The sequence below is a fragment of the Anguilla rostrata genome, chromosome 5 (assembly GCF_018555375.3).
Source record: "Anguilla rostrata isolate EN2019 chromosome 5, ASM1855537v3, whole genome shotgun sequence".
Lineage (NCBI taxonomy): Eukaryota > Metazoa > Chordata > Actinopteri > Anguilliformes > Anguillidae > Anguilla > Anguilla rostrata.
In genome coordinates this window covers 46854505-46878080 of record NC_057937.1, presented here as the reverse complement: position 1 = coordinate 46878080, position 23576 = coordinate 46854505, and the positions used below count along the sequence as shown (strand labels likewise).

Sequence of the window (23576 nt, the reverse complement as noted above, 5' to 3'; positions counted from 1 at the left end):
TCATGGATTGGATTTATAAAGTCTTTAACTAGTTCCAAATTTCCATTCTGATCTCGTCTGTCATTAAGCGTATAGCACTGTAACCAACTTTTTTTTTGTTGTCTGTAAATGACAACATAACTCATTGTAAATGTCCAGTTTCCAACTAAGATACAATGATAGCGCATCTGGCTTTTTATATAAGCACAGCTGTGTTTGGAACCGGTTAAAGTTTTAAACATTCAAAGAGAATGTTACGTGAAATACTACTCAGTCCTAACAACGACGACGAAAAGGGGGTGGCAGAGACCATGTTTTTCAAATATATTCCACAAGAAGGAGCTCTTCCCCAAGCTATTTAAAACAAGGGACGATATGAGTCAACATGATAGGTGGCACCAGTAAATGGTGGGCGTAACCGGACAGTTTTTGACAGCTAGGACCTTTGTACCATAAACGGTCACACGCATTTCATAATAGCTCTAACTGGCAACATTAAAATTCTAACCGCAGTTGTACCCAATATGCTTGCTTGTGAGGTAGGCTAATAGAGGATGAAACTTGAGTGTAAAGCGGTAACCCTATAAATGTAGTCATATACGTAATCACGTTGCACAACATGCTTTGGCAATTTCAAAAACATGGCCCGGCCATATTTCTGAGCATTTCGGCATTGGTTATGATCTGAGCTACATCTAGTCAAAATTATGACTGACCTAATGAAGTGTGTATAAGTTGGATAGTAGATAACAGAACATGCAGTCATCAAAAGGGATTGATTACCATTTTCAGGACCTGCTTGAATCGTCAGTGTGTGATGGCATGGTGTAGGCCAAGCATTTCATTCAGTATTGTCAGAACGGAGCCTAACTAGAAGAAGAAAGCAGAAAATGTCAAGAGAGCACCATAGCTGGAGGCTGGATAGCTGTGCTGAACTCAGTCGCTGCCACTTTGGAGACAGAATGGGATTTCCTAGTACAACCCCTGACATCTGTCACTTTCTACAGTGCACTCTTATTTTCTCCTAACAGATGTGGAACCAGCTTTCATCTTCAACCAGCATGTGTGAGTACACAAAAGTACCACCCTTAGCTTGACAACATTACATGGCTGCTTTAAACATATTAGTGAAGAGTTATGATATAAATTATGATTAATAATTGGAATAAATAAATTATAATAATAAATAATGTATGATATGATAAATATATATTAAAAATGCAAAAAGTAAATATGTATTGTATTACCTGTGACTCATGGGCTCACCTTGACATGACGGTCCAAGCCTATGCCCATGGGAGATTTGCCTACATTTTGCATTTTCTCGTCTGTTTCGGCCTGCAGATTAATTATTCATAAAAGTTGGAGAGATGGGTAATAACAGTATTGCCTCATTACAACATTGCATGACCTATAGTTGTGTTGCAGACACACTGTAAAGCAATGTGACTATGTATAAATGAAATAGCCCTCAATATTGTAATAGTGTTGTTACAAAATGTATTTCATCAGTGGCTTGTATAATGTGGAGTGACAGATTGTCCCATGATTTTCTTTTTTCTCTCTCTTTTTATTCTAGGGCAGGACATACTATACAAGACTGTTGTTCATCCATCCTTTCTGTTTCTCTCCTTCTTTTTCTTTCTTCCAGTGTAGATGATTGCTTTTATGTTTAAGTTAAACATTGTGCTTGGGAGCATCAACAGAACAATGGTTTGGTAAGTATTTTGTACCCTTGATTTAATTGCTCAGGTCTCTATGTTCAGATGGGCAGTGGAGCATATGCGATGGGAGTAGGTATGCTGTGGGCCTTGTAGATAGTGGCCCATCATAGGCTCATCAATAGCTAAAGACTAAGGTCTCTGGCAACTAATCATGTTTGCTGAGGTAAACTAATACATGCTAATTAACTTGTTTCAGAAGAAGTACAAATAAATAATGAAGCATGTAATGTAAGGCCAACATAATATACTAAAATAATGAAGGAGACTATTGTAGGTTTTACACCAAAGTTAAATTTATGTGTTCCTGCAAAATGCTATGTATATTTGCTCATAGTATCTTAAGCTGTCCTTTAGAGTTGGGTCACCTCGTCTTGTGCCAGAAAAACTGGAGTTACACTAGAGCTTGTTTGTCCTAGGAACTACCGCAATTTGTTTTTTCTCCCTAACCCAGTGTGCAGGGGATCCCTGCTGAACTTCTAGCCCCAGAAATAATTGCAGTTTGTGTAAATGCACAACTGCACGTTTCAAAACCCCACTCAAAGATCTGATTCACTACAGAAATAGTAGGTAAATACTGTAGCATCAGAGAGGCAGACTGTTTCAGCACGGCTGGCTGATGATGGAGCGCACCAAGTATAATTTGGAGACTCAGAAAGTGTCACTCAAATAAGGAGATCGGAGCCAAGAAGGTGATTTAAATGATTGATAACATTAGGCAAAAATATATTAAGCCATTCTTAATGGATTTTCTCCTTTGAACCTATATTCAGCATTATCTGGCAAATAGGTAGTACCGGTCGGATGAAAATACTATGCAAGAGAGATTCATTATGTGAGTTATTTTTTTATTTTAAAATTGTCGTGAAGATTGTGATTGCGTGACTGGAAGTTTTTTTGGTGCTTATAGACAAAGACTTTCAACAAGAACACAAAACGAAATAAGTATTAAAATGTGTTCTTTTGTAGACAAGAACAGTGTGACGTAGTCTACACTCATTGAACAACAGGTGTGCATAACAATTGAACAAATACAGAAACTTATCGTGGATAATGAATAAGTTATTTTATTCTTTCTAGAGTAATTGATAATATTCTGTATTTCTTCTGTACAGAGAACTCAATAGAAATGTTTAGTGAATAATTTAGATTTTCACATAATTTTAAAGAAAAAGCCTTGCACCCTGTACCACAAAATATTAAGCAAAAACATATTAATAAATAAAAATGTTTACTGGTTGGCTTTTCTGTTTTTTTTTTTTTTTTTTTTTTTCCCGAGTAGGGCCAGGAAAGCTTCTTTTACAGCACTATTTAATTGGTACTCGAACAATAGAATAAAGATAAGTGGCTCCTTCAACTGAAAAGGATATGTAGCCGCAGAAGCTCTGAAGCAGAAATTCCACTGTTGTTGAGTGCTGTTTCTCAGGGCACACAAGGAACCAGCCCTGTGAGCGTGCCGAGCATTCTCTGCTAAGACTTCAGAGTCAGCCAATGTGTTACAGCCGCATTTGAAGCTCTGCTTTTTCTAGAGGTGTACTGGAGCCACAGGCCACGGAATCAAGGATATGTTTGACCTGGCAATGGCTAAAAGCAATCATTTATGTCTCATTTATATATATATACATATATATATATATATATATATATATATATATATATATATATATATAGTGTGTGTGTGTGTGTGTGTGTGTGCATAAATGTCTGTGCTAAAACAGCCTGCAGGAGGCATTGTGTGAGTTCTGGTGAAGATTTAGGGGACTCACAACTCAGTTAGTTTTTATGATACAGAAGTCAGAAAGCCGCAAGCACCTCTAAACCTCTGAAAACTCCACAGAACAGCAGCACTGTGGTAGAGTGTACGACAAAGCGTAATACACAAAAATCCAGGGATTGTAGTGGTCCTATGTTGCTATGGAGACCAAAAAGACATTTGTTCCAAAATAAAATGTCACAATCTTTTAAGAAAGAATACTAATTGAGTTGGCTATGTGGTTTTAGCATTTAAAAAATATAAATGTCCCTATCATAGCGAAGGCAGGATGGTTTTTCGCAGTCTGTACCAAAAAAAATAATTTATGAGCAGTGCATTAGAGAACCAAAAATTAAAGGTAGGTTAGCCACTTCCATCTCTCTTTTCTGTGAAAATCAACACTGGTTAGAAATGTACAGCAGTGCTATAAAATGTTTTACAGCTAGATATTAACAGACTGGTTAAAATTGCCACTCCGTGTTTTAACAAGACTATGATTAGTCTCCCAGGGATCTGGGTTTCTAGATCAGTAAACTGAACATCAGTTGTTCAGCTGTGAGGAAAGTGGCCTACCTGTGTTGCAACACCATGTTCGCCAGCCACTACTCTCCAACTGCATATGCTACAGTACATGTATTTCAACTGGTATCATCTCCAACTTGACCTTACATGTTTATCACAAGCCTCATTCGACAAGGTGGATTTACTGTAGGATGCACAACTGCAGCCTATCTGTAAGACTAACGATTAGTGTTGCTTTTGCTTCCAGTTAGCCTGCAGAAATGTGTCCACGTATCCTGGGCTAGCTTGTTTTGCGTTTGTGTTTGTGTTCCCTGCCGCAATGCTGGAATATTACTGGCAAATAACCACACATCAATAATGATTCTTGTAAGAAGAAGTCCTCTTGTACTTATGTTGTGTTATCTAAGTTTCACCAAGGGTCAGGTTTATGCACATACACACTTATGCACATATACATTACTTTTCCATGGATTCTAGTGACACGAAGATTAGGAAACTTTAAAAAATCCAACTCCCCAGGGATGCTGAGCAATAATTTTGCAATGCACTGTAAAAATTGTGACAGCACGACTGACTAATCTTTCCAATTATTTACATAGAAATAGCTGAAGTGCCATAAGTTGAGTGGGTTGAGTACAGGAAAATCAATTTTTCACTCCAGTGCTCTATGCTGTTTAATTTGGTTACTGAGCTTGAGATGGAGCACATTTTTGTTACAATACATCCCTGTGTGTTTGTGTGTGTGAGAGAGAGAGAGAGAGAGAGAGAGAGAGAGAGATATGTGAGCATGCATAGTGGTGTTTGTTTCTGTTTCACTCATAAAAACAAAATACAAAACTTTTTTGTACAGTGCATAAATGCAACATTTGTAGACACACAAAACAAAAATAATGCAACATCCAATGATACACAAATGATAATGATATATTCAAAGAAAAGTACTGTAAATGGTTTCTTATTTTCCAGCCCAAATATTACTACCATATACAGTATATTTGTTTCAAATTAAATGTGATCTTTTCAATCTCTAAATATTTAGTATGTATACATTTGTAAAAGTTTTAAAGTAAATTTCACATACTATTTGGGCATTGCATCATATGCTGATAAGCTGACACAATTAATTTGACAGCCATCAGATGAATGCAATGCTTTATTGTGGTTGGAGTAAAAGTAGAAAATTCTCTGAATATGGTCTTTAATCAGTTTAACTCGATAATCTTCATGTAATCCCAGAATATACTGAAATGTTGCTTTAAAAATGTCGCTGTTGCTGATATATACACTGTTTTGTCAGAAAATATTGCTTTTGGCAACCTTTCAGGAATATGCCAGGTGAACATGAAGGACTTTTCATGACTTTTTATTACCTCTCAAATTTGATGAGTTCAAAGAAAAGAGAAAAAAGAAAAAAAAACTCAGGTTTTCCCTCTCTGAGGTAACACTATGGCTACTGCCTGGGTTTCAGAGTATAGTGGCCTGAAAGTATTTTATGTATCATTTTATTTTAAATGCTTCAATAACTCACAAGAGTAGCCTATACAATGAAATAAAGGGTTTAACAGAAAGAGAAAACTCCTCAATTAGGCAGGATTACATTGAAAATTATTACAAATGTTGAAGAGAAACAAACACTCGGGTTTGTAGCTAACATGAAGCCTCTAACATGTTGTTGAGAAAGCATTTTATCCCATGAGCCATTGCATCAAACTGTAGCACAGACCCACAGGAAGTTGTGTTTAAAAGGGCCTGAAACCACATCCTGCAGAGTAAATATCTGACAGAATAGCCACTCTTATTCTGAAGACTGGAAAGATGATTAAAGGCGAACATCACTGCGAATGATCTCACCCTTTGCATGTTTCAGTGTGCAGTTCTTGGAGGCCTGAGCTCTTCTGGGGAATGTATTCACTATCCTCAGGACTCTTTGGAATGTTCTGCTGCTCACATTTCAAGTTTAAGTAATTACAACATAATTTGCATAATGTTACAAACAGTATGCTAAATGCAGAAATATTCTATGTTAGTTTGGTTAGCATCCAGACCTTGCTGTTGAAGAGGTTGGCTGAAGGTCACGGCTCAATCCCAATCACAGTGGCCTTCATCCTCCGGTCACCTGACTGAATGCGGTTCATCTGTTTGCTCTCATGCAGTAAACACCCACTCCCCTGGACTGCATGCCTTTCCCTGCAGTCACATGACATTGGACCTTAGTTCCGTGGCTGGCTGGCCAAACATAGTCAAATAGACCACCTCCTCTGCATTTTAAACACTGGCCGCCTGCCAATGAAGGACTGCTGCGCATACTGTGGCGCATACTGTGGCCATTATGAGGAACTGCACCAAGTCGCAACTCACTCTGGAGAAACAAATTGGGCCAGCAGTCATTAGTCATTATTAAACTTTCGCATACTGAGCCTTGTGATCATCAAATTTCATTTTTTTTCCTTTCTGAAGGAGAGTTTGCAAGTTTAGGTATGGCTTCATACTGCAAAAGTTCCCTTTTTAACTATACTCAAAGCTTATTGTGAAGCGGAGGCGAAAGGCTTCAGTGTTACAAAGGCAATGACGGGTAAAGTGTAGGAGGAATCATTTTTAAAAAAATGTGTCAAAGTTCAGTCAATTCAACAGAAAGAACAACCAAATTTATAAATCTCTGTCAAAATCAATGGACCCACAGAATCTCAGAATTAACTGCTTACTTAAAATGGCTACATTAACTTAAGCGCATGCTAATATTACATACACTACATAGCCAAAAGTATGAGGACACCCGAACATCACACTCATATGTGCTTGTTGACCATCTCATCCTAAAACCATGGATATCAATATGGAGTTGGTCCTACCTTTGCTGTTACAACCATTCTTCTGGGAAAGTTTTCCACTAGATTTTGGAACATGGGTGCGTGGATTCAGTCATAAGAGCATTAGTGACGTTGGACACCGATGTCCTGGCTCAAAGTCGACATTCCAAAGGTGTTCAGTGAGGTTGAGGTCAACGGTTCTGTGGAGGCCCGTCAAGTTTTTCACACCAAACTCGGCAAACCATTTCTTTATGGGCCTCACTTTGTGCATGGGGACACCCAGATTCGTCCGTCAGACTGCCAGATAGAAGCGGTTCATGACTCCAGAGAATGCGTTTCCACTGCTCTAGGGTCCGAAGGGATTGTGCTTTACATCACTCCAGCTGATGCTTGGCATTGCATATGGTGATCTTAGGCTTGTGTGTGGCTGCTCAACCATGGAAACCCATTTCACAAAGCTCCCAACAAACAGTTATTGTGCTGACATTGCTTCCAGAGGCTGCCTGGAACTTGGTAAAGAATGTTGCAACCGAGGAAAGACGATTTTTACGCGCTACATGCTTCAGCACTCTGCGGTCCCGTTCTGTGAACTTGTGTTGTTGCTCCTAGACATTTCCACTTCACAATAACATCACTAACAGCTGACCAGGGCAGCTCTAGCAGGGCAGAAATGTGGTGGCATCCTATGACAGTGTCACATTGAAAGTCACTGAGCTCTTCAGTACAACCCTTTCTACCGCTAATGTTTGTCTATGGAGATGGCATGGCTGTATGATTTTATGCACCTGTTAGAAATAGGTGTGGCTGCAGTTGCAGAACTCACTAATTACATGGGGTGTCCATGTACTTTTGGCCATGTAGTGTATAAGGTCAATTGGCATTCAGTGCGCACAACCATTACATACAAGGTGAATCAGTATTCAGTCCTCTGCCATGTCTGTGTGACTGGGAGAGTGGCTGGTGCTTATTTCCAAAGAAACTCCAGATATTGAGGGTTAGCGTAAAAGTGTTATTACCAAGAATGCAGAAGGTGGGAATCGATTGCCTCACACAGTCCTGGAAGAAGACCTGAGTTTTGCTCTTTCATTGCCATACTCTGCTCTGGTAATGTATGTACAGGAAAATGAACACATACTGCAAGCCTGTCAATGCAGCTCATGCACTGTATTCTCAAAATATTATATCTTTGGGGGAGCACTGTGAGCAAAACAGGAAAAAATGGCACTCCAAGGGAATGCTGGTCTTGGAGCTTAAAAAACACACATGTGCATTGTTGTAAACAGTAATATTTTTATTAGGACATGCTTTCATGGAATCCATTTCTATGTTTCTTAAACTTTTTATAGGCACAGAAAATTTCATTATTAATAAGTGCTTTTAAAAAAACACTAATATAAAAATAAATATTCAGCTCATATAAATGAATCATTTAATGGCTGAAGTATCCATTGATATTTTCCAAGTCAGCTGTTTTAACAAAATACTTCATAAAGAAAAACAGGACATAGTGCAGGGGTGCACAACAAGGTCTGATCTCAGGATTTTGTGCCAACTTCTGGCCTTAATTACTTAATGAGCCAAATCATATCTTCATCTGACATTTATATAAGCACCACCAGCTACAGCTGTAGACTGCAAGTGTATCCTAATGGCTAGACGTGCTCTAGTAAAGGAGTGAACCAGTGTAGTCTACAGAGCTGTCTGAAAACTAAAACTAAGGCAAGTGGTTGAAACAAAAACCAGCATGTAGACCAGCCCTCCACAACCACAGTTGTGCACCCCTGACAGACTGTATCAGAAGGTTAATAACTTAAGTATTAAATCCTTTATAAGAAATTGTTCATTCACAAGTTGATAGAATCAAGATTAAATTCGACTTCAAAAAATGAAAGTGTGATCTACAAACTTGAGGCTTTACAGCTGTATGGTATAGTTAAACAAGTAATGGAGGTTGAAGACCAAAACATGAATCAAAAGACCAAGATAAAAATTAGACTGTTAAAGGTTAATTCTGGTGTAGCACACTTAATCAAGCTGGTTTGTTAAAATGGATTACATCCTTTTTTAACTGGCCATTGCCAAACATTTTAAAACATATTTAAGAAGCAAGAACCTTATCAGACAAACTACACAAATATGTTAGAGAACAAATGAAAATCACATTTATACACATACTGTACATGTCACCTCAGGAAACTAAGTGACTATGCAGAAATTGACACATTTCAGGTATCTTTATGAACATTTTCAAACAGGCACAAAGGCATGTATGCAGATACATATCTCTTCCTCTTTATATACCTTTCAAAATGAGTCAGTGAAGCTGCAACTGACTCAGGAAGTAGTTAGTTCCTGTGTACTATTTATAAATGAGGAGGTGGTTTCTAATTTGTGAACTGGAATGCTAAAAAGATTAGCTAAAGGCACATATCATACAACACACACATATCAACACTAGAAAGTCCATACTGAAAGTGCAAGCCAGCCTTATCTCTAGTTTTTCAGAAACATTTCATTTTGACAACAAAAATTGTTGTTATTCAAATACTTCAACAGGATCAATGAATACACTAATCCCAGCCAAACAAAAGAGGGGCTGGGCTAAGACAAGTTTATTTGAAAAAAGGATCAGAAAAACAATACTGCAACAGCAACGCACATTTACATGTAGACACCATGTCACAGTCTGAAACGGACACTATACACAAAATATTAGAACATGAGACATTACATCTCTCAGTCATCATTTTATCACTCAACAAAATTGCCCAACAGGATTAACTAGCAGGACAGCTCCTCGTCTTAGTTAAAACCACACACAAACAGTATTAAAATTAAGCCAAAGTAAATGAACAGAGCTATTGTCTGATATTATTATCATTAAATTCATTAAAGGGCTTTGTACACGGAGGGTAATTTCTGAGATCGCTGGTAAAAAATGCTCTACTGTTTACACAGATTTCTGCACTCTTAAGAGCAGAACAGAGTTGATTATCTATAACAGTGCTAATGGATCTTTGGGAAGACCATTGTGTTGAACAAATTTACCTAAACAATGTGCAATTAGGACAGTTAAACCTGTTATTGTCAGTAAAATGTATGTAAAATATATGAAGCAACTCTGACTCATCTGATTACTGGTTCTTCAGCAAAACACATTTGAGTCATCCTGTGGGGAAACGATTATGAATGTTTTAAATCCAAGTACTGGATCTGAAGTGCATTCATTTGGCAAAACATGTTTTTTTTTTCATAATAGGTGTTGTTACAAAGTACTTAAAAACATTGGAACTGCTTCACAGAATAACTGTAAATCTAAGTTCAGAATATCAGAATATTTACCGGATATGGTACATTTTTCATGTTGGCCAAACACATAATTTGTATTCTTGTGATGCTGATATCCATAATGTCATTTCATAAAATATCTGTATACTAGATAATATAATATGGTGGCAAAAAAAGTATAAAGAGATTTTTATACATTCTGATGTAAACCTCCTCAATTTAAATAATTCTTCACTGATGATCTTGCTGTATGTATTTCAGGTATTAAATTAAAAATGATACACCCACAGCAATTGTGCTGAAGTCATTGTCATTGGAGTGTGATGATCCAAACATCCTGATACAGTAGAGCTTTTGTTAATGACCCAACCTCTCTATTATAAATTGCTGAGTGAAAATAATTGCACTTCATAAGGAAAAAAATACTTGCATATATTGCATATTTTCTCAGCTAACAGTTTTACATAGGAAAACCTTGCTTTGCCAGTGTGTTTGTGTGTGTGTGTGCATGTGTGTGTGTGTGTGTGTGTGTGTGTGTGTGCGCACGCGTGCATACGTGTGCTTGAAAAACAAGCGCCTGTCATACAGCTCATTTGAGGGCCATTAATTCCGCTGTCATGTTTAATTTTATCTGCGGTCACAAGCTCATTCTGTGCCTTTTCTCTACGGGTTGGGCCTGTTTCAAATTCTTAGCTTCTTGCAAGCACTGGTCCGCTTTTCTGAGCTGCTCCACAGCTTTGGCCAGCAGCTCTTCTGGCGAAAGACTCTTTGGCCCCCCCTTGTCACCCAGTGAGCCTTGCGCCTCTTGTCTGGAGGACACAGTACTGAGGAGCTCTGCCGTTTCCTCAAGCTCCAGGGCCACTTTGTTACGGAGCTCATTCGTGTCATTTCTTGACGAGATTTCCTTGAAAGCCCATTCCTCCGTCTGCACCACTGACTCAGAAAGCAGGTCTCCCACAGAGGCAGATTTCCCCTTTGACGGTTTGAGTGGCAGGGCAGGAGGAATGGGCTGCATGCTCCGTTTAATCTGCATCGGCTTTAGCATCTGGGCTCTGCTTCTAGCACCTGTGACGACTTTCCATTTCTGTGGCACATGAGCCTCAGCAGGTTCTGCCTCAGCTTCGCTGCCATCACCATGTTGGAGTTCATCATCATCAGCAGCTATATCCCCAGTCGACAGAGCTACCATCTTGTTCTTACTCTCAGCAGTTGGAGTCAGATCATCTCTATGCTTGGAAAGATCTGAAATGCCTGAGGCAGGAACACTTTCATTGGGTAGACCTGCACCCCTTGATTCTACAGAAATGGGAACTTCAGCTGAACCCTCCCTGGGATCACATGGCTGATCGCCTTCAGAGCGGGTGAGCGATTTTTTCTTGGGAAGCGCCGGTGGGCCGGGGGTCTTTTTCGCTGGTTGCAGAGATGGTTCTGTGGACTTTGTAAGAGGTGTAGCTGGCCTTTGAGTGTCTGCACTTGATGCGATGGCAGGTGCTGGATTACCTTCTGCCTCCAGTGCAACATTGCTGTGATCAGGCTCTTCCTGTGTAGGACAGGAGCCTTCCTTTTCATCAGTCGTTTCATCAGCCTCCTCAGGGACAGTGGAATCAAGCTTAGCCTCTGGCGATGTTACGGCTGTTTGAGGAGGGGGCGTGGAATCTCCCTCACTTCCCAATTTATCATTTTTTCCCTGGTCGTCAGAAAATGTTTCCTCAGGTCTTTCCTCCTCACTATCTTCCGCACCACAAGAGAGCTGCGGAACCTCCCACTCTACTGTTTGAGCGGGTTTCTTGTCTTTTGACGGAGGCATCGGGGGGTGAGTGGGGTCTTTGATTGGTGAAGGAGATGAAGGAGTGATCCGGGTGCTGTCAGACTCTTCTGAAGAGTCTCTGGCTTTGTTGGGAGGCATTGGAGGAGCGAGTACTACCTCCTTTGGTGTTTCTCCTTCACCCGAGGAGCTTGGTTTGCTCTCTTTTGAGGGAGGCATGGGAGGCTTCAGGACATTTTTCTGAGGGGCGGGCTCTTCTTCTGGGATTTCCTGCAGTTTTTCACGGGGCTTAGATGGAGGCATTGGTGGTTTCACAGCTTCTTTAGAGGTATCGACCTCAGTGTTGACCTGATGTGTACCATTGGGTGTGTTGTCAGAAGCATCAAGATCCTTTCTCAGAATACCATCTGTTGACAGATTAGCAGCCTGAAAAGAGAAAGGGAAATCTGCCTGAGCCAATAATCTATGAGACCAGTTCTGTGATGCTGTTGTCTTCTGCATTTTGAGCATCCACAAATCCAGAAATCTCTAAAATGACATTAAAATGTCTAATTCTTTCCTCCCACAGATTTTAGAAAATGCTATCTGATGCCATTGTTTGCTTTATCAGTAACTGGTTAAATGTAAATGTGCATTTACCAGCCCTATGCTGTAAATAGAAAGCAGTGCTAACCTCCCACAGCCATCTATGATGAGTCACTACAACAATTTCAGGCCTTATGCTGACAGGATTAACATACACTGCAGCTTCTGAGTGAAAGATTGTTTACTGTTTGTGTGTTGCCATTAACTCATGCATAGCAGGGGAGTAGAATGGCATCCGTAGTCTCCTGGGTAATGCTTAGCTTGTCAGAAGTAAATGCCTGCTTATTTGGAACAGCCTGGCTGACTTATTCCCATATACCTCCTTCATGCGTATCCTTGTAGGCGGTCTACGGCTCTGGTTTCCCTTGGGTCTTGTGCGTGTCACATGCTCCAAGGTACAACTTTCATCAACCTTCACCTGTGAGTGCAATAAAAAAAACAAGATTTCTTATTTTTAAACGTTTTAAAACAGAAATAACACACAGAAGATTTAAAAGTCTTGTTGGATCAGTTAAAAGTTACTTGCCTTTGTCAGAGTTTACTAGCAAAAGTATCTTTAAGAACTTAAAAATAATAGGTTCATGTTTCTACAGACCTGTTTTACCTATAAGCTAGGGACCTGCCCTGATTAATAGGCACAGAACATGGATGAAGCACAGTATTATGTATGTAGCTATTAACATCAAAACAGGAAAGTAAAGAGGAAAAAGTACCTCATCAAAGATTTTGTTTTTAGTTCTGTTTATTCCATCACTGAGAGCTTTAATCCAGGAATCCTTATCTTCAGGATTCTGAGCCTGAATTTTGACATCATGGATCTAGAAATTATAAGGACAGTTGTCATTTGCACATGTCCTCATAACAGGACTTAAGGAAAAAAGGAAAAACCAACCAAAAACATGGAGAAGTACAGGAAAGGATATAGGATTAGTTAAAATTGCCCACAGTATTTCTTAAAGATTGTTAAAGTGTCATCTACTGACTTTCAAGGTTATAGTTCAAAGCTGTGTTTTCGTGTGCTGGCTGAAAGTGTGCCTTAGCTATGTTTTCATGTGCTGGCTAATGCAGCCAGATGTCATGGGAGAACAATTCAAAGTCACCTTTCAGGGGCAGTGCATGGAAGCCTATTATTAAAAGCCACTGTCTTCCATGCACCTCCAAGAAAGGTAGGGTACAGGGTAAGACAAACCGACTTGCTAGGACAGTACAGCAGGTTCAGTTAAAGCAATTTATCTTGCAGGTATTGTTTAGCATTGTATGGGCCCACATAATTGTAGCTTGAAATTAGTGACATTTTTCATTTGGAGAAAATATCCATTTGAAAAATAACTCCAGGGAAAGCCTTTACTTTAAGTTTGAGCGCATTAAGAACATGGATCTTGAAGACCAGCCAAATATACCCCCTGGATGTTTACAGTATTCTCTCGTAGTATACAGTAACCTTAAGTGAAGAAGACTTTAAAAATCATAGCAGTTCCCCTCATACCACCAAATATTCTTTAATTCCCTGGCAACATTAGAACACTGACCTTTTGATAGCCTATACCTTTAGGAAAACAGGATTTTGCCAGTAACACAGAAAATAAACCTCAGCCAGGCCCTCCCAGCGAGCGGTGGTGTACAAACGACCCGGCCACAATCAAACAGGGAGTCCGAAGCTGGAGCGAGGCCTAAAACCCCTCCTCTCCTGGCGATGAGCCTTCAGCTCTGGCCCGAGAGACCTTAATGCTAACAGCGGAGGATGCTCTCAACATAACAAACTCTGTGCTAAGCAAAACTGTCCACAGGATATAATAGGTAGTAAAAACAATACACATGTACATCCTCAGATGTGTTTACCCAAGGAAGCCCGGAATATTTAATTCTCCTGGGACAGCGCCCGTGACCTAAGAAGATACACAAAAATTCATGACGCCATAAAAAATTCTGATCGCACTTGCACTTGAGAGCCAACGCAGAGATTATTTGCTTGATTTCTTTTATTCTACTTCAGATCCTTAACAGCTAGGTCAACATAAACCATAAACTGAATGCCAGAGGCCTCTCCTTACTTTTGGTTAGTTTTTGTATAAACTGTGTTTATGTAACCTTGCCATGCATTATTTGTCTTTTGAAGTTTGTTTGGCATCCTGTGTCCTGGGAGGCCCTGTATGTGAAACTCACCGGAGGCCAGTAATGGGCCTTTGCTATAATGATCTGGTTTTAAAAACACACAAGCATGTAGCCAGCGTCGCGGCCTATTTAAGCTGAAATTGCCCATATCTGAAAATAATGCTTTTACTTAAGTTTTAACTATGCTTTCCTGTGGTTTAAGACACCAGCTGATATATATTGCTGATATATATTGCCTATGACGGGAAACCTATTTCCTATTTCCTATAAGGAAAACCTTTTCATATAGCACAACTACATTGTTTTCCCCTAGGTTTCTCCCCCAAAACAAAATACAAACACCCTCATTCCTACACAAGTCAGTCTGTTTAATAACGTTTACAGCCCAGCAAGTTTTAACTTTCGGAATATTCTCTCCAGACCGCTGTAACGACTGCAGCGCTTTAAATAAAACTGCAAGGGGCGGTGCCTTAGTCATTTCGCTGGCCGGTCGCTGGGTTGTAGAGGCAGGAAAATGTGACACACTGGGATGCAGCCTTCAGCTGCTGGATTTCTATGTGCCGTCTTGCGTAGGCCTCTCACTGACATCTGCTAGAGTCAGACCAGCCTGCCAGTTCTGCTGCCTCGTCATCTGTTACTAATACAGCACTCTCTTACTGCCTCAGACAGCCCACGTTTGTGAGATACGTTTCCGAGAGACACCAGAAGGGGATGGGCCGATCTTATCACACAAAGGGGGTTCTGTTGATAGAAAGAGAACCCCCGGGAGTTTATTTTTCAACTTATCGCTAGATGTCTGCGACACAGTCCAACAAAAGGCCACGTGTCATTGATATATTCAAAACTCATCAACAGTACACTTAAAAACCTGACCCACATCCAATATGACAAAAGTTCAAAATAGGTTAAAGAAAAACAACATTCCAATAAACCAGATAAACTGAACTCCTACAGACAAACTTGTTATTTCTATCACATCTCTTTACACCAATTCTGTCGAACAGGGCCTTAGATGAGCTAGAGAAAATCACACATTTCTGACCACAGAGGAGCAACAGCATTACACTCAGCCTAGCTACTTAGCTTTCAACGGCAACTACTGTAGCTCTGGTACAAATACTTTTAGTTACCTCTTTGCCCGTTAAAGTGACTAGTTCTGAGGCTCTTTGATTAAAGCTTAAAGAGAAATTGACTTTTTAATAAAATTGAGCAGGATAAGATTAATACTGGCTTGGGTCAACATACCAGGTTACTGTAAACCTCTAAACTGAGATTACTGCTCAGAACCCTGCAGAGAAGATGGCGGGTCCTCATGAGTAACCCTGGATGGAGTATGGAAGAGAGCCGCTACCCGTGATTTCAGACACAAGGGGGTTAAAATCTGAGTGTTATCTCCAGCTCGTTTCCTTTGCAGCTGGGCAGAGGTGACATGCAGGCAAGAGCAAAGTTTTTTTTCCTGCAAACAGCAGGGTTTTGAACTCTTGCAAAATGTGGTCAGGGTCAGCAATTTATCCACACCATTTATTTATTACATTTGCCCTGTCTGGTGGTAGTCCCAGGCAGAGTAATAAGGGGTGAGAGGAGTAAAGCTCAACCCTTGAATCTTTAATTATGTGGCATTTTCATTTCACATTAAGTAGAGCATAAAAAACCTTTCAATTTCCATTCAATGAATATACGTTTCATTTATAGCTGAACCACATATCTCCGCACATGACTGTTGCCTTCTTGTCCAGAATAGAAAGACCGTTTCCCCTTTACAACCATCACTGAGTTTTTGAGCGGGCCACACAGGAGGCCACACGTAAGTTCCTACCTCCAGCGTGTCACTGTAAGAGAGTGTTCTTGTTAGAATAGCTTCTGCACCAGATTATACCAGGGTGCATTGCACTCTTACCTCTTACTCTCACCACTGAAACTCTATGGTGCCCAATGCTGCTGGACAGCAGTTAAAGAATGCATGTTTGACCAGCATATTACCCAACACGTGACATTCTCCTTTGAAACCAAAAAATTGGGTTTGTGGTAGTACACGACTGATAAAAACTAGGCTTTAAAGGGAACCTAAAATGATCAATACATGAAGCATATCTCTTGTCAAAAATGAACAATTGATGTTCTATGACAGGTATAATGCGAAGTATTTACAAGCACAATTGTGTATTCTCCATCACAGTCTGCAAGCATAGAGTAGAACCCCCTCCTCCTGTCATTTTCACACGCAGATCTTACAACCAGTGACAGGTTTTCATTAGAATGAATGGAGTAATTCAAACTCATACAGAAAGTCATTCTCCATGACAGCATTAGCAACATCCCTACTTTCATTTTCATTTATTTTTTATATTTTCTAGCTATTCAATCCATCTGTAGGCAATTACATTGTCATCAAGCACAAGTCATACCCCAGTGCACCCAGAAAATACTTTTCTATGCATTTCTTAGTGTTGTAAGGGGCTGTCTGCACATATTTTTCTCTCTGTGTTGGGTTCTCTATGACAGCTTAATGATCGGGGACACCTTTTCAGACCTGTGGCACCGGAGCAGATATCCCAGCATGCAAATCTCTGTTGCTGCCTGGCAATGCTTACCTTATTCCCACACTTTTGGGCTCGTATTAGAATCAGTCTGTTCTTCTTCTTGAAAGCACTCCTTAATTCAGTGCATTTCTCGTAGTTCTCCAAATCCACCCTCTCTAAGCAGTTCTTTAAATCCTGCACCAATGAAAAAGAGTATTGTTTATTTTTAGGACCAAACTGCAGCTTCAAATATACTTTCCCTTTCAATATTACAGTCTTCAACAGAGAAAATGAAGAGAGATTCTGTGGTAGATTGGTTTCTATTTTACAGTATATAAGGCAGTTCATGTTTTAGTGTGTGATTTCAGAGAGCTTAGTAAAAACGCTCAGCAGGACCGTTAAAGTAAAGATCATGTTAAACAGCAACTGTTTAAATATCTTCAAAAGACCTATGCACAGAGTATAGCACTGTGCGGCTCCATGCTGCACATAAAACTGGCATGACACATACTGTACTGTGGTCATCAAAAAAGTAAAAGCAAGAAAACAGCTGCAGAAATGACAGAGTAATACAAAATAGTACATGGATGACATATCCTTAAGTGTCAGCTGTGCAAATACTCAACACAGCCACACCGAGTGTTTAAGGGATTTGATTATCTGTAAAACAATGACATCATCTGTTGCAGAACAGCAGGAGAATTCATGTGTAATTGTTTTATGTTAATAGTCCAAATTTCTCATCTTTTTAATGACTCGGATTTCTCCTCTCTACACATCTGGAGTCCCTTTGTCAAAATTGTCTATTGTTTTGCCAAACCCTTCCTGCTGCCATTTTGTATAGATTTAAAATAACATATGGAAGAACATGTCCAGAAAGACAGTTTATCTTGCTGTAGGCAGATACACAATACCACTGTAACCATGTATGTTTTGCCATACCTCACTCTCATAGACTGCAATCTCAGTCTTTTCCAACTGGATATAGCGGTCCTTATAGGATCCCAGGAACTTCCCATAGCATTTCTTCACCCAGCCCGCCTTCCCGATGAACTTTACCTCCTCGGGCTTGGCTGTGTCCTCTTTCACACCCTGTTGTATACGGGAAAGAAACAGAGGGAGCAAAATCATTGTCTCGCCCAGAAGCCCACACATAGTTTGTACGTGGTGAGCAAGAGACCCCGCACTTGAAACACTGACGAGACACTTCCCTGGTACTTCAGATAAGACAACATGGATTTATTTTTTAAAAATGAATTCCAGAAGAAAATTATGCACATCCACTATTTACAGTTAAATCATTTAGCACACACTTTAAGCAGCTGTCAAACTAAGTGCTAGGCAAAAATAACAATATAGCAAAAAATAAATTCACAGATTAGTTTACTGGTTCCAGAAATTAATTTACCTGTAGTAAGCTAATGAATGAACAGAAAATATATCAACTAAGAGGGTCTTTAAAATGTTATAGTGATGTGAATAATAATATATTGAAAATAGCTGACAAGAACTACACTTATCAATAATAAAAATCCTAGATAACTTATATTTTAAACAATTTTATACACATTTTCCCATAACCCAATTTGAAAGGGCCTTTTTGTCTCCACTTATTACTGCAACATTATTTTGAATCAAGAATGTGTTTTCCAAAGTGTAAACTACCGCAGCTTTTAATTTTACAGCCCACCAACTGAGCCACAGGGGAGGGGAGTGTCAGGGGAGTACATTTTAGAGACACATAGAGTAGAAATATTAGATTTTGAGTAGATCATACATACAGTAAGGAGTAATTGAGTGGGTGTGTCTGAACACTATAGGACCAGCAGTCACACACTGTGGGAGGAAAGGAAATAAGAAACAGGCAGGCAAGGATAGGTAATAGGTGGCATTCCATTTCATCAGTTGCAGTTAATTGACCAAGGGTGCAAAGACAAACACAACAATGATACCAACAGAAGAAGGAACAAGTTAAAGGGAACTAATCAAAGGCAAAATGTCAAAGAACTTAAGAAGTGAGAAGACACGTCGAACAGCAGAACTGATTGCACATGAAGCAAATGACTGTGTTGGAAAGTATTAAATACATACAAGTGCAGAGCACATGCAGACCACCATTTTGACTGATTAGGTAAACTGTTCTTTGCATGTTTGGCATGTGTAGCTAAAGACGACCACAGGCACCTTCAAACACCCAGCAAAAGTCCAGTGCTCTCAAAAAGGGAAATTCCGCAGTATATGACACAAATACTACATTATTTCCCACTTTCACTGTACTTACTACCCTATTGAAAGAACCTGTGCCCTGACTAACTGCTCAGCCAAACATCATTGGCTGTGCAGTTAAAACTGTGCCTTTTCTCTTCAGACTGCCACACAGGGCAGACTCACTGCTCTGTCATATACAGCTGTCCAGGAAATGTGTGGATGCACTTGATAACCTTGGCATCCCAGGGTGTCTCAGATGAGAGGGAGCAGACTGTGATGGAGGGTTGTTTTTCTCACACCGTGGGGGAACTGGACTGCAGAAACAAGGCTGTCATGCTTTGCCAGACAGGGTGGGTGCGGTGGTGAAAATATATATTCCAAAACAGCTGTATGCAGCTTTGCACAACAAAGCAATGAGGAACTCCCTCCACAGGCATGAGGAGATTACAGTATCACATCATCACTGTTCCGATGGCTGATCGACCTCATAAATAAAAGAAATAAAATTTAATTCTGCCACTTCAAATACAGATTCCATTAAGAATCTTTTATCTGACACAGGCCTTACCACAGATTTTGCTTGAGGTTTAGAGTACTTCTCAGTTGTTACAAGTTTGACAATGCATATGTGGTATGTCACTAGACAACACACATGGTGTTCATATGAGGACTTTTTAGCTTATGGGCATAAACATGTTTGCCATCAAACAGTAGTAAAATTAAGGAAAATAAATGATTTTACCAGGTGAAGTGAGATCATTTTTGAGGCACTTATGCTGTATAGTAGAATAAAGGACGTTACCCAAAAGCCATTATTTTTAGCTAAATGAACATTTGAACTCCTTATCAGTAATTCTTAATTTAACAAATAGAAATTACAGCATTTCCTCGGCGAAGCATATTGATGAACTCAAACCTGCCCTTTAACAACACAAAGGTGGCTATGGCAATTCCTGAATAAGACACACCTCAGCCAACATGTGTTCTGTATAAAGTATTCTGTTGCTGCATCTGGGATCACTTGAAATGCGCTCTGTGCTCTGTGCACTGACCTCCACTGCCGATTTGAACTCCATAACTAAACTGAAATCACATGATATTCTCCTCATTGGTCTACTCATCAGAGCAGGATAAACAGTCACAGAGTGTCCAACTGCTCTCACTGTCTGAAAGGGAGTGAAAGGAGTTTCAAAAACAGACAAATGAAAGGAAGTCCCAGAGCAATGCATATCCACCCCATGTTATTAAAAATTGTTTGAAAAATTTCACTGGAACACACACTTATTTTGTACTGTACCACACACATCAGTGCAGAAGAGACTGGGTGTATTGTCTTAGCAGATGGCAAGAGCTGTACTGTAATCTAAAATGCAGCACTGTAAGAGCATTCAGTGTTAGCCTGTAAAAAAAAGAGGGCAGGACAAATCAATTAAAAACAGAAAACAAAGTTACCAGGTGTGGTTGAGATTTGTCAAAAGTTGGTTTGGTCTCACACACATGCACAGATTAGGTGCCAGTTTGTACTAATAAGTAAAGTCAACTCACAGTACATGGTCAAACTCTGAAACAGCGAACAGTCGCACTTCTTCAACTGGGTAGGCTTTTGGTCATTAAAGAATATTCAGAAAAGACCAGCACTCCCATTTTCATATGAGACTTTAGTGAGCGGCCGGGTGGCTCGTTCTGTTCAGGAACTGTTCTGGTGCATGCATGGGCCCCACGGTCTGGGTTTTGTACCAATGCGGACTGTAGGCGGCAATCCCGCACAATTAGCTCCATCCACGGCCAAGCATGGGAGGGCTCCTCTGTTGAGCAAGCCATGAAGCATCATCCTCCAAATCACAGTCTGGCTCGCTAACTGCCGTATGATAAGAAGCGGCGACTGACACCACGTGATTCAGAAGACAACATAGCTTATCCTGGATTTCCAGAACCGACAAGCGATCATGATCATGCATGATTCATGAATAATCTTACTGTTACTTGCGCTAGTTCCCGTTTTTATTGTTACAGTTCCTGAAACTCGTACGCCTCTTTCCTGCGGACGCTCCAAGAGAAAGGTCTCGTTAACGGGAAGTTGGTCAACTTAGGCTAGCCTACCTGTCACTACACCGCATACCTCAGATATAGTGAAAAAACCTAACTAACCCTAAACTAAATTCCACCCACTCGATAGGCATGTCAAGCCTCGTTTAATTCACGAAAACAAAGCCAAATGTTCAAAGCAATGGGATTGTCGTTGTTTATGGTTATACAATAGGCCAACTGCCACAAGGTTTGAAAAAGTGACCATCATTTTTCAAATGCATTGACTTGGTAAAAGCCACTGGTGTTTGCAGTACGAGCGCAACCCCTCCCATGTTTTCTTCATGCATCACCATGGTCACTGGCGAGCCGGCTGGAGGCACGTCATTCCGTTACAAACATACTGGGTGGGAGCTCTTTAAACTGCAAAGTAGCGGAACTGGCGGGAGGCTTGCAGGTTGACAGGTGTGTGACAGCTGAGTTCTACAGCTGGTTTTTGATCAATACCCCCAAATATGCTACTCAGACAAAAATTAGGCAATTTCATAAAATCGAAAATACAGTGGCCATTTGGTAGGCTATTTAACGTTTAGCCCAGACTTTGATGACAGGCTCCGTTTGTTATTTCAAAGCGAAAAGTTCTAATCAAACGAAAAGTCAGTCACCAACTCGAAGAATCAATCCTGCATGCAAAGACGTCTCGCTACGCGCAGTAGCCTACGTAGGCTAGTCTATAGTAGCCTAAGTAGCAAGCTATAATTTCATCCACTGCATAGGCTACTTTTAAGGCGGAATTATATTGAATCTGTAAATAACAGGGAATACTTCATCCCAGTTCCCAGTTTCACATGGAATTAAAAAAAAAACTGTGATTCGTGACTCAATAGCCTAATAACAAAGCCGTAGACAATATGCAACACTAACTCAGTTCAGTGTCTTCTGACCAAGTCTTTACAAAACTGCGAAACCTTTCTCTTCATGGCAAATGAACAGTAAACGGTAACTTGTACACACAGTGAAAGCAATAGACTACGCAATTCAACACTGCAAGTCATACTCACATCTTCCATGATAAAACAACACTAAAATCCGCTATGGTAGTAAAAAAATAAAAATAAATAAACAGGAGGCGACCTTTTCTTTCACAATATAAAATATTTCTTTTCTATCTGTAGTCCAATTTCTCATATCCACCATGACGCGAGGATGGGCAAAATAGGAACTGCAAAAGTTTCAACCCCGGACTGCTTCTGGTCTCCTTTTTCCTCTTTTCACTCGGCTACGAAACAATTTTTTTAAAGTTTGGTTTCCGGTAAGTCCATGTAAGCCTCCGTAGGCAGGCAGATAGCTGTCACCAAGATGGAAGTGAATCTGAGGTCTGTCTTCGGAAAACAGCTAGAAACGCTCGATCGTTTTGTGGACCAAGAAATAATACAGCACGTACATTTACAATGACAATTCCATTAATACTTGCTCGACCCTGTGAGCAGAAATCGCTGAACTTCAGAGCGCAAAACAGTGAAAGCACCAAAGTAGCGACGCGTACAGACGTAATCAAGTCACCGGTCACATTCAAATCTCTGGCCAATGGCCATCAATAATAGGACGAAGTAGCATCGTAGATGTTCCCATTCGCTTGTTTGTAAATGGTATTATACTGTGTCCGCTAAATTGGCAGGTTACTTATGCCCTCATATTTTGATTTTTTAATGACATTTTCGACGTCACTTTTAATGAAGCTTGATTGTCCAGCTATATAACTTAATGCGCAGTTTGAACAATAAAGAAAAAGCAGGAACATTTCAGCATTGTATTATTCAGATTAATTATTTAACATTGTGTGGTAACTGACAGTACAAATTTTTAGAACTGTAAAAATGCATGCATACAATGCTTGGTTTGTTTGTGAATGACTGAGAATCATACTAGAAGAAACACCAGTGCCCTTTAGGCCAATGCTAGGTTGAAATACAGCAGATATTTCAATATAGAATGCTGCACAACTGCAATTAGGAATGTATCCTGCACTAAACAATAGAGGTGTGATTCATAGTAACATGTTTTTACTTAAAAATATGCATATTGTTATTTCAGGAACAGTAGCAACCAGTTACTGATACACACTGGAGGCTACAAGTGCTTAACAGGAGGACAGGACAAGAGGACTTTGGTTTTGAAAACATACTTTTAATATTTACACGTACAGTGCTATCCACTGTTTGTAAACATTTAGACTTTTATGTACTGTTTTTATCAGAGAGAGCAAGTTTGGACACATGAACCAATGAAGCA

The 23576-nt window shown here is 39.9% G+C and overlaps 1 protein-coding gene across 1 annotated transcript; it reads right to left on the bottom strand.

The window, feature by feature from the left end:
* Window positions 1-8052: 8052 nt before the first annotated feature.
* plekho2 (pleckstrin homology domain containing, family O member 2) lies at window positions 8053-22812 on the bottom strand. Its single transcript, XM_064336640.1, has 6 exons — window positions 22346-22812; window positions 17994-18143; window positions 17124-17246; window positions 13134-13238; window positions 12740-12838; window positions 8053-12261 (listed from the first exon to the last, which is right to left on the bottom strand). Exons 1-6 carry the CDS (start codon window positions 22352-22354, stop codon window positions 10708-10710), a joined length of 2040 nt encoding a protein of 679 aa, XP_064192710.1. The 5' UTR covers window positions 22355-22812; the 3' UTR covers window positions 8053-10707.
* Window positions 22813-23576: the final 764 nt, after the last annotated feature.

Coding starts and splice junctions, on each gene's coding strand:
- plekho2 (XM_064336640.1), bottom strand. Junction 17,247..17,993: donor TTGCAGTCTATGAGAGTGAG/GTATGGCAAAAC, acceptor TCATTGGTGCAG/GATTTAAAGAACTGCTTAGA. Junction 12,262..12,739: donor CAAGGATACGCATGAAGGAG/GTATATGGGAAT, acceptor TTCTCTTTTCAG/GCTGCTAATCTGTCAACAGA.